The 15,367-nt window shown below is 37.9% G+C and overlaps 2 protein-coding genes across 6 annotated transcripts in view; one reads left to right on the plus strand and one right to left on the minus strand.

Annotated features, from left to right (window-relative positions):
- Positions 1-2,617, minus strand: part of COL4A6 (collagen type IV alpha 6 chain) — a 339,336-nt gene extending 336,719 nt beyond the window's left edge. For both annotated transcript variants that reach the window (XM_040265052.1, XM_040265051.1), the window contains exons 1-2: positions 2,363-2,617; positions 2,122-2,173 (exon numbers count right to left, since the gene is read on the minus strand). In XM_040265052.1, coding sequence (XP_040120986.1) covers positions 2,122-2,173; positions 2,363-2,373 — 63 coding nt within the window. In that variant the 5' untranslated portion in view covers positions 2,374-2,617. The remainder of the gene's footprint in view (positions 1-2,121; positions 2,174-2,362) is intronic.
- Positions 2,618-3,946: 1,329 nt separating this feature from the next.
- The window catches only part of LOC120881379 (collagen alpha-5(IV) chain), a 248,801-nt gene continuing 237,380 nt past the window's right edge, over positions 3,947-15,367 (plus strand). For all 4 annotated transcript variants that reach the window (XM_040265055.1, XM_040265057.1, XM_040265056.1 and 1 more), the window contains exon 1: positions 3,947-4,362. In XM_040265055.1, coding sequence (XP_040120989.1) covers positions 4,282-4,362 — 81 coding nt within the window. In that variant the 5' untranslated portion in view covers positions 3,947-4,281. The remainder of the gene's footprint in view (positions 4,363-15,367) is intronic.

The raw sequence follows: 15,367 nt of genomic DNA on the forward strand, positions 1-15,367 counted from the left end.
CCAATATGGATGAGAATCCAGTACAAAGAGTATAAAGAAAGTTCAGGATGGGGAACACATGTACACCCATGGCTGATCCATGTCAATCTATGGCAAAACCACTACAATACTGTAATTAGCCTCCAATTAAAATAAATAAATGAAAAAAATAAAGAACTTCCCCTCAGAAAAGTCACCTTCTGAGAACTCACCCTGTTAACTCTCCTCTTTCTCTTTGCTATTTTCCCAAAAATTAAAAAAAAAAAAGCTTTACAATATCAATGATATTATGCAGAAGTAAACAATAGGTCAGTGAAGCAGTTATGAACTTAAAGCAAAATATAAACTATTGTCAGTGTATCTCAAGGTTTATTTTAGTCTTTCCAGGGTCAGTCACACTGACAGAGCAGGTGACATTATAAAACAATTGGTCAGAGTCTAAAATCCATACCCCAAAGTAGTGCTTGAGTGTGGAGATATGCTTTAATATTTCTGAGAAATGAAGGCAACATCCTCTAGTGACTTTTAAAGATTTCAAGTGATGGGATGCCATGTTAGGATAGTCTCCAACTATATAGAATGATTTGTTAATGCTTTTCCCAAAAGTACACTGAATACCATCAGCCAGAGTCTGAAATAAAGGTTTTGCTGGAGGGTATCCTGCCCACACATGACATTTTTATAAGTGGCAAGATTCCCAGACAAATTGTTAACTAATCAAAACCTGGCATTTTCAGTAAATGTAGTATTGAGCCCCAAGGTAACACATAACTTAACTTGTATACTGGAGGAATCAGAAAAAGAAGAGTGCGGAAACCTAGATCAATACTTCTGCTTACAAAGTGTAGAATTCACTTACAATAAAAGCTGATGTTCTGAGTTAAAGGGTCACAAAATGTTAAAAGTCTAGATTTCTGTCATCATCCTCTTTTCATAAGAGAAATCATTTCACTTTACTTCAAAATTTTCTTAAAGACATATACCACGACAAGTAATTCATTTTTTCCCATAAAAGTATTAGGGGATTTTATTGGGTTGACTTAAGTATGGCTTTCTAAATAGTATTTTTAAATATTTAAAGTATTAAAAATAGAGTCAGTTAAACTTGTCAAAACTCAGAAGGTAAAGATTTGGAATATATATTTATCTGTCATATATACACACATATATTTAAAGTACATGTGTGACTTTGGCTATTATTAAGAATTTTAAAAAATAGAGCAGTGAAATAGTACTCAATAGTTGAACAACTTCATATTTGAACTCAACAGTTTATTTCTGTGGGCGTAAGTTGCTAGTGAGTCTGGAAAACTGCAGCATCTCTGATTGTTAAGGTCTCTCCACCTTTGGTAACGTATCCAAGTAATTTCATTGGAATTACTCCTTTCTGGGATCCATTAAACTTTTCTTAACCAAATGTCTACAGAAATTCCTTTGCCTGCAGTCCCTGGCCGATCTGATGGATAATATCTAAACAGCCTATGAAATGTAAAGTTTTAGATTTTTTTTTTCTTTTAAAACCGCTTTAACTTTTAACTTTCCGATGAGAGAGAAAACCAGTAAAAGGAAACATAGGGCAGAAACTGAACATCATCTAGTAGTATCAGTGCAGTTTAGCTGCTTAAAGAGCCCAGATGTTGTCACCTGGTACTGTCAAAGGACTCCAAAGAGAACACTGAAGTTTAACTTCTATAGCATTCGTGGTACTTCCAAGTCCCATTTTTTTTGTGTGTGTACTCCTCCCACTTTCAAACGTGTGTGCCAATTCATGTTCCTGTAGACCAGGGAAAAACACATTTCTTCTGCCTTGTAGATCGATATAGAGAAAGGCATCAGATGTCAGTCATATCAAGTCGTCCAGGAAGACGCTCAGAAATGTATGCCTTTTGTGTCTTCTACTTTTATTTTCCCAACCCCTTATGAAGTTTTGGGACCGAACGATGCCTGAGTCCCGAAGGCATTAGCCTGACACTGTGCTATTCCTCTCTAAGAACCCCACTAACTCCCCAAAGAAGTGAGAGTGATGTGAACTCCGTTTCACAGTGTAGCCCCCTAACACAAACATCAGAGTTGTATTTGTGTTGAGGGATGCGGAGGGGGTCAAAGGAGAAGGAGGGAAGGGGGTCGACAGAAAAGACTCACCGCTCCTGCCAGTTCCTCGGTCAGGCACAAAGTAACCAGAAGCAGCCACAACCTGAAACGGGAGGGAGGGTGAATAACATGGGTTTTCTCCGGGATCTTGTGTCTGTCCATAGACCCCCGACCCCTTTTTGCTGACTACCGCCACTTTTTCTGCAGTGACAGAAGTACAAGTATAGTGCAGGTCCGGCAAAGTAGCCCAAAGTAAGAAAGAGGAGGGGAGCTCGGGATAGCAACAGCTCACCCAGGGTGCATGCTTGCGGCTCCTCCAGAGCTGGGTCCCGGGAGACTGCTAAGCGGTTCCGCGGCCCCGGCTCATCCGGGCTCGGCTGATGCTTGGCGGCTGTTTCCTTACTCAAGAGGATGGAGTAGAGGGGCGGAGCGGCTTACTTCGGAAGAAACTGAACTCGGCTTCTAGATAAAAGGTGCCCCAAAGGGAAACACGATCAGCGGTGCCCGCTACAACTTGCCACACTCCAGGGATAGTTCCATGCACTAGGAGAGGAAGGAATGGAGGGGAAGGGGGCGGGGCTGTCTGCTGTCAATCATCCCCCTACCTTGGGCAGCCGGGTGTCTTTCCCACTTTCAGGCACCTCCACCCATAACATTCCCACGCATCTCCACAGGCCCACAGACCTATACACTAAGACACTTCCTTAAACCACTAAAAACTGTTACACATACACAGATTAAGACATACAATTCCCACAGAGACAAATGGGCCCCAAAGTGTCCTTGCCCACTTGCTCAAATGCATCCCAGTTACTCTAATTGATTGTACACTAAGCTCTTGGGGTGGTGGTGGTAGTGGTGGTTTCTGGAGTTGTAAACCTACCCTTACTTGAGTGGAACCTAAGGATAAGTGGGCCCGCTTGAAACAAGTCCAAAGCCCCAAAAGACTTTAAAGTGGTAAATTCTAGGGTCTAAAATAACAACTGTTCTGAAGAATTCCTCCAAGGAGTTCACATAAAGTATTTTCTGGGCCTGTTGGTGCTTTTAAAAATCTATATATCAGAATTACCAAAGTAACATTCAAGTCTATTTTATTTGGGAGACCAATTCAACTTCCATTAATACCATACAAATATTTCCAATTAAGCATTCATGTTAGTGTTAAGGAAAATTGCACTAAAGTTATTTAATTCCCTGCCTTACATCTCTCTGAAAAACAACTGCAATGACTCAATAACTTTTATGTTAGTCAATATAAAATGTAAATATTAATTATGGCATTCAATGTAGCTAAATAAAGATATCTTCATTAAACATCCAGCCACATAATTACTAATATCTACTGAGCACCCCCAAATCTTATATGTATATAACATGCATAAAGTCTTCACTTATGTTCATTTTGATTCTTCAGTTGTAAGCATATATTTAATTATATAAATGTATTTATATATTTCTCATATTTGTACATTTTCTGTTGTATATAGAAACTCCGTCCTGCGAGCAGGTGGAAAGCAAACAACCACGGCAGCCCCCAGAGCAGCGACCAAAATTTGTTTCTAATCATTAACAATAAAAAGGAGTGTGTCTCTGAGATCCCTCCGCTACAAAAAATAGTCCCAGCTCAGGTCTATTTGCGGTTGACTTTGGGGCTCACATCACTGAGAGTGGAACTGGGCAGGGAAAAGGAGTATCAACTTAAGGTGCCACTGAACGAACAGAAAAGTTTCCCGGTGGGATTCGGGGTGCACAGTCAACTGGTCTGGAAGTTTCCCTCCGCCAAATAACTGAGCGTCACTCCCTCGCAGGTTGCTGGTGCAGTGTAAAGCTGTGGCGGAGTGATCCTGAAATTCCCCAGGGCTGGTGGGGAGGGGGCGGTGCGGGGGAAGAGAGGGAGGAAAGTAGATCTGTGGGACTTGCGCGAGGAAAAAGTTTGCAAGTCTGGACAGAAGAGACAAGTGCTCCCGAGAGACCGGCTTTGGGGAGGGGAGGGGGGAGGGAAGACTAGTTTGCTGGTGCTTCATTCCCCCCCCCCCAACACTCTTAAAAAGCTTTTCTCCTCACCCAAGACGACCGGCACAATTGGGACACCCTCGCTGTCCCTCTCCGGCTCTAGCTCTCTCCCTATAAACCCTCAAGATTATGTCAATTGGTCAGAGCCAGCCAGGGATTTCGTGCGGGTGCTGAAGGAGCTGCGGGAGCCGGAGAAGAATGAAACTGCGTGGAGTCAGCCTGGCTGCCGGCTTGTCCTTACTGGCCCTGAGTCTTTGGGGGCAGCCCGCAGAGGCTGCGGTAAGTCCTTCCTTCTACACTGCCCCCCCTCCCCCCCGCCCCGCCACCCCATCATCTCGCTCTCACGCTGAAATCACTTTCCGTCCCTTTTACCTTGCTTTCTCCTGGGCCTTGCTAGGGGAGTCAGATGTGCCTTCAGTTTAGGAAGAAACATTATTTACAGCGCTAGTTAACTCAAGCCTTCTCAAGTCCGAGGGAGAGGTTTAAGCGCTTGGTTTCCTGCGGCTAGTTGCTCTGGGGGCAAGAGCAGGACCTGGGGAGGAGGACGCATGTTAATAGATCACTAGGCTCTGGTGGATATTTAAAACTTTTCCTCTCTACTCTCCACCCTCGAGGGTTTCCCTACCTGCCGGGTAAGTTTTTCACTAGTTGTGCCCAATCCACGCTCTTTCAACTTTGTCGATAGTTTACTATTTTGATTTTTCTAAAATCCAGCTTCCACCAAAGTGTTAAGCGTGCCCCTGAAGTTCTTTCCGTTTGCCTTTTCCTTAAGCAACAGGAACCTAACCTCACCTCTAGTCAGTAAAGCCTCTGTAGTCTATTTGACATCTTGTTGCAAGTGATCAGGTAACATACCAGGAATGGTTTCAGGCTTCAGGTCTTCTTCATCTCTCTCTCTCTTTTTTTTTCTTTTTATAAGTTCTAGGTTTTCGTTCTTTACTTTTTTTTTGCTTACTAAGGCACCTGAAACAAATCGAGAGTTTGCCCATTACCTATTTATTTAAAGGAAAAGGATTATCTTTTTCAAAGGAGAATGAGTGTTCTGGAGAGCGAAGCAGAGAAGTGAAATGACAGAGCAAAAAGTCCCATTCAGTTTTAGGAATGTAAAATTAAAATCTTAATATATCTCCTATAAGTGTGTCTAGGTAGTCCCACCCCGTATCCTTCTGGGGGTGAAAGGCAAATCTAAAGGAATGAATGGCTTTGTCAGAGAAAATGTTCTCTAGCCTAAACTCATCCTCCTTAATTTCACTTAACCTCTAAATAAGAATTAAGTGTGTGACAGATTATTGAAATGTTACGTTTGAGTGAACATAATGGGTGGTTTTAAAAACACTTTAATATGAGATCATGGCTTAGGCCTTCACATGGTTGAGTGATTGTCAATTCTTTATATGTAACTGCTGTGTTATAGCTTCTATGGGTCCACTTTAAGTTACCTCTAGCTGTTCTTTACGCTCAGAATGCCTCAGGTTACATTGCCTTTCTTCCATCCTCCAGAATGTGTGTACTAAAGGTGTGAAAACTAACCTTCATATTACCTTAACACAACATAATGGAAACTCTCCTAAAAAAAAAAAGACCATGTATATCAACTATTTTTAATTCCACTTGCCAGAATTTTTCCTCCATCAAAGTAGACAGATGATTTAAAATTGCTATTATGATGCAGAGCTTCTTAATGGGCTAAGGTTTAGCCCGGCTGGAGGGCTACAGACCCTTGGATAAAACTACAATTGTGTTGTTGAAAGTAGTTACTTTTAAAAACATCATCTTGGTGCTAGGGGCATTTGGCCTGAGGGCAAAGATTTTGCGGATGTTTGATTAAATATTTCTCATTTTTTCTTTTGATGTTACTATTAATAAATGTGTACCAGATACCATTCATACAGGTATGTACAGCTATACTATACCTCAGTTTATATTAAATCATGTTATGTTAAAAATGAAATTTCTTTTTATGATTGATAAATTTTGGGAGCAAGCTTGTTTTCTTGGACTATTTAATAACTGAGTGTTCATAAAGAAATTACAGTAGATACCAAGCAGTTTTTTCTCTTTCCTCCTATATGATTTTTATTTATTTTTCTCCTATATAATTTTTAAAGAACATTTTATACTCCATTTCCTTATCATTAGTATATTGTGCCGGTAATAAAACCAAGCTTGTTTTTTCTGCTTCACACATTAAAATACTAGTTAGATGAATGTTTTAATCATCTCAAAGATATGAATGGTATCTGCTCTCCATACTAGTGCTGGGGATATTGGTGACCTGTAGAGTAAACTGGTTGGTAGTGGGGCCACTTGTTGACTCAAATAGTCTAGTATTGGAACTTTCACACCAGGAAGAGCGTTTTTACTTAAATTGCTTTAATTTTTCATAGTTAACTGATTTCATTCTCTCTGAAGTCATGCCAAATTAGGATATCACAAATATGTGGAAATTTTTTTTTTAGGTAGAGAGTTTATCAGATGGAATAAAATAACTCATTCCAAAAGGTTAGCAGTAAGGGAAGAAGGCAAATTTAGTTGGAAAGGTCAATTCTAGTGATGGAAACAATGCATTTTTATGTTAAAGTATTTATGTGACTCTCCATTAGTAGGATATACACTTAGATTTATGGATATCTTGTTTAAACTTCTACTACTACTATGCAATTGTTAGTAACTTTGTGTGTGTATTCAGTAGATTTAAATCTACTATCTCCCTTGTGACTAGGAGCAATAGCTTGTTAAGGGCAGCAGTGTGGTTTGTGGCCATGGAACAATTTTTCCTCTAAAGTGTACTGCTCCATAGGAAGAATTTGTTGACATTGTTATCAAAACTTAACATTTTTGCATGTCTAATATGTGCCAGGCACTGTGCTAATATTGAAATATACATTACCATGTTTAATCTTCACAACAGACCAATGAAGCATATACTATTCCCACTTTACCAGTCAGGGAACTGCAGATCATAGAGGTTAAGTAATGTGCCCAAATCACATAGTTAGCAAGTTGTTAAGCTGTAAATTTGAATCCTGGCAGTTTGACTCCAAATTCTTTACTCTTAGTGACTGTCCTATACTGCCTCCTTTGTATGTGGTCTGTAGAGCTGTATTTGCTGTTCAGAGTATTGGGATCTCTACTACTTTCTTTCTTTCTTTCTTTTTAATAAAGGGAGACATGGGAGGTGAAATGGCAAATATAATGGGGATTACATCTCTTCCTGCTGATATTAGGAGAAGCATCATGGTATAATGAAAACAGCTCTGGGCCTAGAATTAAAAAGTCAGAGTTTGATCTCTATATGTATGTGTATTTATACAGAGATAATTTAAAAGTACTCTAGAAGCAACTGCTTGTTGCAGATTCTATGATTTTATATAATTGCATATAGAAAAAGTCAGATTTACAAAACAAGTATAATTTGGGGTAGGTGATTATTTTGAAGAAAATTTTGCCTTATACTTTCAATCAGTTTTCATAATAATTTTAAATATACTGAAATTTTCAGTAGTAGCATGTATGTCTGTTGTGATAAAACAGAGTAGGTATGTGGTAGCAGTTTGCTTAAGTCTTGTGCATGTATTTATATATTGTATCTATCCTGTGTGTAAAAGTATATAACTTTTTCCATATGTTTTTACTTGGCTTTTTGAAGTTTGTTTATGCAACACATGAGACTCTATCTTGAGTTAACATTGATAACTTAGTCAAGGTTGTGTCTGCCAGGTTTATGTACTGTAAGTTCGCTAGTTTTTCCCTTTGTAATTACAAAGCAACCAGACTTTGAGACTGTATGGGGCAGTATTGTGAGACAGTGTACATGTCTTGTGTTTCTTTTTTTAAAATATAAATTTATTTATTTTAATTGGAGGCTAATTACAATATTGTATTGGTTTTGCCATACATCAACCCGTGGTGGATTCGTGTCTTGCCTTTCATCATAGTTTCATCCGCCGTTTTAGCATCTGTTAAGGATTCTAACCTGAGTAATTACTGCTGTGATATTTGCCAAATGGTAATCTTAAGTTTTCAAAATTTTCTGTATTTATTTATTGAATTCTAATGTAGCAAAGAACTTTATGTTCTTTGATACTTGTTTGTTTTTATCTATTTATTTATTCAGTAATTAGGCCTGGTGTGCTGCGATTCACGGGGTTGCAAAGAGTCGGACACGACTGAGCGACTGAACTGAACTGCATTTGTTCATAGTAGTATAGATTTATGGATGCTTGTTTTAGTCTATGAACTTTAATGAATTATGCTATTTTTAGTATTTTTTTGAAATTACCCTAGATTTGGTCAGTAGAAGCCCCTTCCAGTTGGCTCCGGTGTCCTTTCAATGTGTCTCTATCATTTTTTGAGCATTCTTTTACATTCTGGTACCACAAGGTATTCCCAACTCATTTTCTACTTTCACTGCCCTAACCCTGGAAGAAGAAGTGAAGAAGTGAAGTCGCTCAGTCGTGTCCGACTCTTTGCGACCCCATGGACTACATGTAGCCTACCAGGCTCCTCTGTCCATGGGATTTTCCAGGCAATAGTACTGGAGTGGATTGCCATGAATGAGCTATTTTTTCCAAGAAGCTCTGATTCTTGGAAGCTCTGTTGATTAATGGTATTTAGAGATGGAAATCTGGGTGCTTGGCATGCTCATTGCTTCTAGGCCTTCTCAGCAGACAGAACTAGGGAATATATGTATGTATACATAGTCACATACCCACTTCTGTATTTCTTACAGAACCATTAATTTGCACTGATACCTCTCATTCCAGTCCAAGACCACAGAATAAACATATCTCTTTGATGCTACATTATCTTACTGCTTTCTGGTACCTCTCCTCAGTCAATCTCTTAAAGACAGTCTTTAAGAGATTGCCCTCTGTAGTCAGATCTAGAATCTGATTGGAGGATGCGTGACCTTTTGACAAGGAGTAATTTCTGAGCTTTAATGTCTTTAGTAGCAAAAGGGAGCCAGTGTTACACGAATGTCACACATTGTTTTGAGGATAAAATGAGAGAAATTATGTAAAGCATTTAAAATAGTACTTGACATATAGTAAATGCTCAGTAATATTTCAATTAGATTCCATTATTGTCATTACAAACTATTTATTGACTTGCCATTTCTTTTTAAAAAATATTTATTTATTTATTTGGCCACACTGGTTCTTTAGTTGCAGCATGTGGGACTTAGTTCCCCAACCAGGGATTGAACCCAGGCCTCCTGCATTGGGAGTTCAAGAGTCTTAACCACTGGCTCCTCAGGGAAATCCCATTGGTTCTCCATCTTGATTAGAGTCTTATGGACCCAAATCTTTCCTCAGTTTCAGCATAACCCTTACATTCATTCAGCAGATATTTATTCAGCAACTCATAAGTACTTAAGAATTATATTCATGTTTTTCTGTTTCTACTCTCGTGGATATGTACTATCCACAAAATCATTTTGTGCTAGACACTATAGATTAAATAAGATACAGTCCCTGCCTTCATGGAGCTTCCATGCTAGTGAGCATATATAAATAGTTTTGTGAAATTTTCCCTTACTATTATGTCAGTTTCTGATTTTACCCTTCTTTGAATATTTGTCATATTTAGCCTCTTGACTAGTATTAAATGTATTTGGTCTTACAAACATTTTGTTTCATGGGATTTTGTCTCTTCTGTTAGATGATAGACTTTTTGAAGCAAGAACTGTATACTTGTTCATTCATTCAACTGCTTTACATGTTGATTTTGTCTGATAACAAAAATAATACATGCTTAATGTTGGAAATTTGAAAAAAAGAAAATTATAAAGAAGAAAATAAAAATCCACAGTTCTACCAACAGCACAGAAATAATCTGTATTATTGTTTTGAATGATTTTCCTTTTAATGTATCTAATATTTTCTTTAAAGAGCAAATTGGTTAAGATTTTTTAAAAGTTGGGATTACTCTGTATACAATTTTATGTTAATGTTTTATTTACTTATCCAGCAGTTTCCCATGTTATTAAAATTCTTAGTTTAAAAATTTTTAAATGATTGCATACAATTTAATTTATACACACCACACTTAATTTACCCATTCACTTTTATAGACTGTATTTTTAAATTTCAAGGTTTTTTAGCCATTGCAAGAAATACTGCCATAAACAATTCCTATTCCATATTTTGTATTATTTTGTTAGTACTGCCTCCTTCATGGGGAATTACTATGTTAGATGTCATCCATATCTTTAAAGTCTTTGGTACTTTCAGTAGACTCTGACATTTAGAAAGGCTATAGCAACAGATAATATGATAGCTAACTTTTTTCAGTGGTTACTATGTTGTACCCTGTTAAGTAGATAATATTATTCCCATTATACATAGGAGGAATCTGAGGCTCACAGGGTGGTTAAAAAGCTACCAGAGGTCACACAGTAAGTGATTGAGCAGTTTAGCTCTAGAACATGCTCATGAAATTTTATTCAATCCCTGTTTCATTCACAGTAGAAAAATAAGTCATGTTGAAATGTTGAATAATTCCCACTACCTTTTCCATGACTAGTCACTTGAATTGATTCTATAGATAGGCTCACCCACCAGTTCATCATTTAATAACTCTTTAATATGATTGCCTGGGCCATTCATCCTCAAGGGCCTAAATTTTAATTTTGTAAACCATGCATCTCCCTACGTTTCTCCCATGTACTGAAGGTGGAACTTGTTCTCCATGAATACCTCCCCCACTGACCTCTTCCTAGCTATAGCAAGGGTATACAGACTCCAAACTCACTGACATTCCCCTCCTCCAGGAGAGTTTTGGAATGGATCTGAAATGAGAGATCCACCCTCTCTCCCCACCCCCTACCCCATAGCTGCCTATGAGCTTTTACACTTAAATACCTGTGTCTTTGCCTCCTAACATTGTCATTTCCTTTCATCCTCCCTTAGTGATACTCCAGAATTTTACCCCCATTAATTGCTAATCTGTTTTTCCTACTTTAGGGTGATATTATTCCAGCCCCCATATCCTCTTTTTTTCTCAACAAACTTGGAAGTACATATGGAGTGAGAGGCCCCCTATCCATTTTGCAATACCCCTACTTTGCCTTTTCTTTGTGTTTCTTCACAAGCGAAGTGACTATAAAGCCTTTATCATAGCCTTGTGGCTTGTGCAATTCAAATGTATTCCTCCACGAAATCACAAACTGTTAAGCATTATGGCTTTTCCAGGTGGCATTTGAATAGCTGAACTTTAAGCTTCTGAATGATAGGGATCTACTTTTGCCAAATTACTTTCCAGAATGGTTTTACCAATTATATTCCTATCAGTAGTGTAAAAGAGTACCTATGAGACAGTCTTAATAATTTTTTTCTATCTAGTATAGTGACTATAGAATTGATGCTCACTTGGTTGCCAGTTGGTTGGCACATTTGGTTCTATCCTCTAATGATTTTCTCTTTAAAATGTAATCATTCCATCATCTCATCCCCTTCTGACAATAGCAACCATGGAACAGAAGTGATTTTTGAAAATAAATTCTCTCTAATTAACATTATAAATGAACCACCCAACCACTTAACTAAATCCTCATTACAAAGACTGTTTTTAATAGCACCAATTCTTGAGGTGTTTTAGAGTGGCATCTTTAGTGTGATCCCTGATACATTAGCTTCTTTCATTTTAACAAACCAGATTCTCATTTTATGCATCAATGCTTGAGTTTATTTACATTTATAATCTTTCCAGGTCCAACTGCCCTTTAGAAGCTTCTGCTGGCCTTGTACCAAAAGTGTAGCCTGAGATAGTACCTGCTACCCTACTGAAATGGGAACCTTAAATCCCTTACTATTTGCCAACCAAAGACAACCAAAGGCAAATGTTATAAAAGAAACAGGTTTTTGGTAAATGTAGCTTTTAACTTAAAAAAAATGTACTACATCATTCACTTTACTTTTTAACTTGTACAGAGACTTAAGCACCTTTAAGTAAGTGCTAGTCAGGTTAATGGAATTGGTTTTATGACAGTGAATACTAAAATAGAACTGGAAGAAATTCTGTTGGCATTTGTATCATCTTGTAATTCAGTCAAATAACACTCTTTATATACATTAAGAGAACTGGCTGATTTGCTTCCAAAATTTCATATAGTATATGTGACATTAATGGAATACTGAAGGAGATACTGAAACTTTGGCTGGGGTGGGGGGAATGATATTAAGGAGTCCAGCCTAGCTCTCTGTGATGACCTCTAGGGGTGGAATAGGGGGAGGCTCAAGAGGGAAAGGATATATGTATAATTATTACTGATTGGCATTGATGTATGGCAGAGACCATACATCAACTTATGTATGATGACCTTACACAATTTTGTAAGGCAATTATCCTCCAATAAATAAAAAGAGTGGGCCACTAGTGAAAAATCATTTTGTGTATTCTGTGTTTTGACCTCTCTAGGACTTTGCTAAAGAAGGAGAGTCCTTCTCTGTCCATAGTCTAATTGATGTAGTGAAACATTTCTGTATGTGAAAGGCATAATTGTACCTGTTTGTATCAGATAGGTTGTTTTCTGTTGCAAGTAGTGGAAAACTGATTCAACTGCCTTAACAACAGAGAAAACTTTTTTAGGTCACGTAACAAGAAGTTTGGAGGTAGAGTACCTCTAAGGTTAATTAATTCAGTCAGATAGTGACCCTGGCTCTTTCTACTTTCTGCTCTGCCATACTCTGCCTATCAGTTTACTGTCTCAGATTGGTGCCCCTCATACTTGCAAGATTGCTGCTGCAGTTCCAGGGATCACATACAGATGCCACAATACCCAATAAAAGAAGAGTATGAACTGTTCTTTTGTGTTCCTTTTAATCAACAATGAAAATTTTCTCAGGAGTCCCACACCCTCACCCTTACATCTGATTGGTTTGAACTGTGTTTCATGTATATGGTTATACCAGTACATTGGCAAGTGGAATAGAACCATAAAGGTAGTTAGACAAGTAGCTTACAACCCCCACCTTTCCCCTCACCCCCACCCTACACCAGATCACATTGCTGCCTTGAAAAGCCAGAGAGTGGGAAAATTTGAATAAAATCAGTATTCTTTTAGGAAGGAGGAAACAGTTCCTGCTTTATAACCTCATGAGTTTGTCTGTCATCAGGATGAGTTCACTAAAAGATATGTAACAATTTGATGTATATGTTAAATGTAAGATATATTTCTTAATAGGAAAAGTAACATTTTATAGAGTTGTGCAAATGAAAGATGTTGGCTATTTACATAACTATAGATAGTTTAGTGTTGAAGGGAAGTTAGGGATCCTTTTGGTCAGTGGTTCTCAAAGTATGGTCTGTGGACACTTGAGATTCCTAAGATCCTATCAGGAGGAACATGAGGACTATTTGAACAGTAATTTGAAGACTTTTGCCTTTTTCACTGTGTTGATATTTGCTCTGATGATGGGTAAGACAGTGTAGTATATAACAAATTGTCCCAGTAGTTGTATTCTTCATAGTCTTGGAGGATAAAAAGCCAATTTTATTTAACAGTGTCCTCAATGTAGCATTGATTTTTTACTAAATCTTGGCCATTAAGTATAGATATTTAAAAATTTCTGTATGACAAAATGGGGATTATACAGAAAACACTTCTGTATGCTGAAATAATATCATTGTTTCTAAAAATAGTCCTTGTGCAATTGTGTGAATTATGGCCTAAATTAGCTAATTTTTGCATGGAACAGATTTTTACTTGAAGGAACAACTGAAGACTTCCCTGGTGGTCCAGTAGTTAAGAATCCTCCTGCCAGTGCAGGGGACATGGTTTCAATCCCTGGTATGGGAGGATCTCACATGCTGCAGAGCAACTAAGCTCGTGCACCACAATTACTAAGCCCATGGTCTAGAGCCCAGGAGCCTCAGCTACTGAGCCTGTGTGCTGAAACTACTGAAACCCATGTGCCTAGAGCCCATGCTCCACAACAAGAGAAGCCACCACAATGAGAAAACTACACACTGCAACAAAGAGCAGCCACCACTTGCCGCAACTGGAGACGCCTACTCACAGCAATGAAGACCCATCGCAGCCCTGCCAAAAAAGAACAAGTGAGACAAACTATGGTTATTCAGGCTTGAGGATTTGGCAGGAATTTTCTTGAAAATGAGTCTGTCATTTGAAGGAAAGCAACTGGCCATATTTGTTGCCAGTGAAAAAATTTGAGCTTTTCAAGTTAAGTATTAGAATTTTAGAAAGCTTGAATCTTGAATATGGGCTTGACAGCTTCCCAAAACTTAGTCTTTTCTAATGAGATTGGTAATTATATTAATGTGTATATTTTTTGATCTTAGGTAATAAAATCTGTTAACAGTTGGAAGTTCTGCAAATCCCAGTGAACTAATATCTTCCAAATGACTAGTGCATGATGTTACAAAATCATGCATGGCTAAAAGATCGATTGAAAGACAAGATAGGTCAATCAGTTTTAATGTAATCAAGTAGAGAAGTAAACAGATATCAGATTCTATGTTGCAACTTATCTAAAAGAGTCTACCACTTGCAGAACTTTGGCATAACATCAAAGAATATCCACAGTTATCTTAAGAGGGTATTAAAATACTTAATTTTCCAAATATATAACTGCATGAAGCCAGATTTTCTTCATATATTTCAACCAAAACAACATATTGCAACAGAGCGAATGCAGAAACAGATATGAAGATCCAACTGTTCCAACCAAAATAACATATTGCGGAAGAGTGAGTGCAGAAGCAGATATAAAGATCCAGCTGTCTTCTATCAAGGCAGACATTAAGGAGATTTACAAAAAAATATGTAAAACAATTCCTTTTCTCACTTTCTTTGTTTTGGAAAATATGACTATTGATAGTTTTCATGAAAATGCATAATACATGTTAACTTGTAATAAGTTCATTATTGCTTTTAAATGAATGAATATTTTAATTATTACTGTTTTATTTTATATGGTACATATTGATAGATTAATGCACATAAAAACTCTGGGGTCTTTCAGTGATTTTTAAGAGAGTATAATGGTCTTAAAGGGACTTCCCTGGTGGTCCAGTGGCTAAGACACCAAGTTCTCAATGCAGGAGGCCCAGGTTTGACACCTGGTCAGGGAACTAGATCCCACATGCCGCAACTAAGAGTTCTCATGCTGCAATTAACAAACCTGCAACTAAAGATCCCCCTTGCCACAACTAAGACCCAGTGCAGCTAAACAATAAATTATTTTTTTTTAAAAAGGGTCTTGAAAAGTTTGAAAACCACTACTCTCCAGAGACCAACTCTATCATTTTATAGGAAAGT

Source organism: Oryx dammah, unplaced genomic scaffold, assembly GCF_014754425.2.
Source record: "Oryx dammah isolate SB20612 unplaced genomic scaffold, SCBI_Odam_1.1 HiC_scaffold_23, whole genome shotgun sequence".
Taxonomy (NCBI): domain Eukaryota; kingdom Metazoa; phylum Chordata; class Mammalia; order Artiodactyla; family Bovidae; genus Oryx; species Oryx dammah.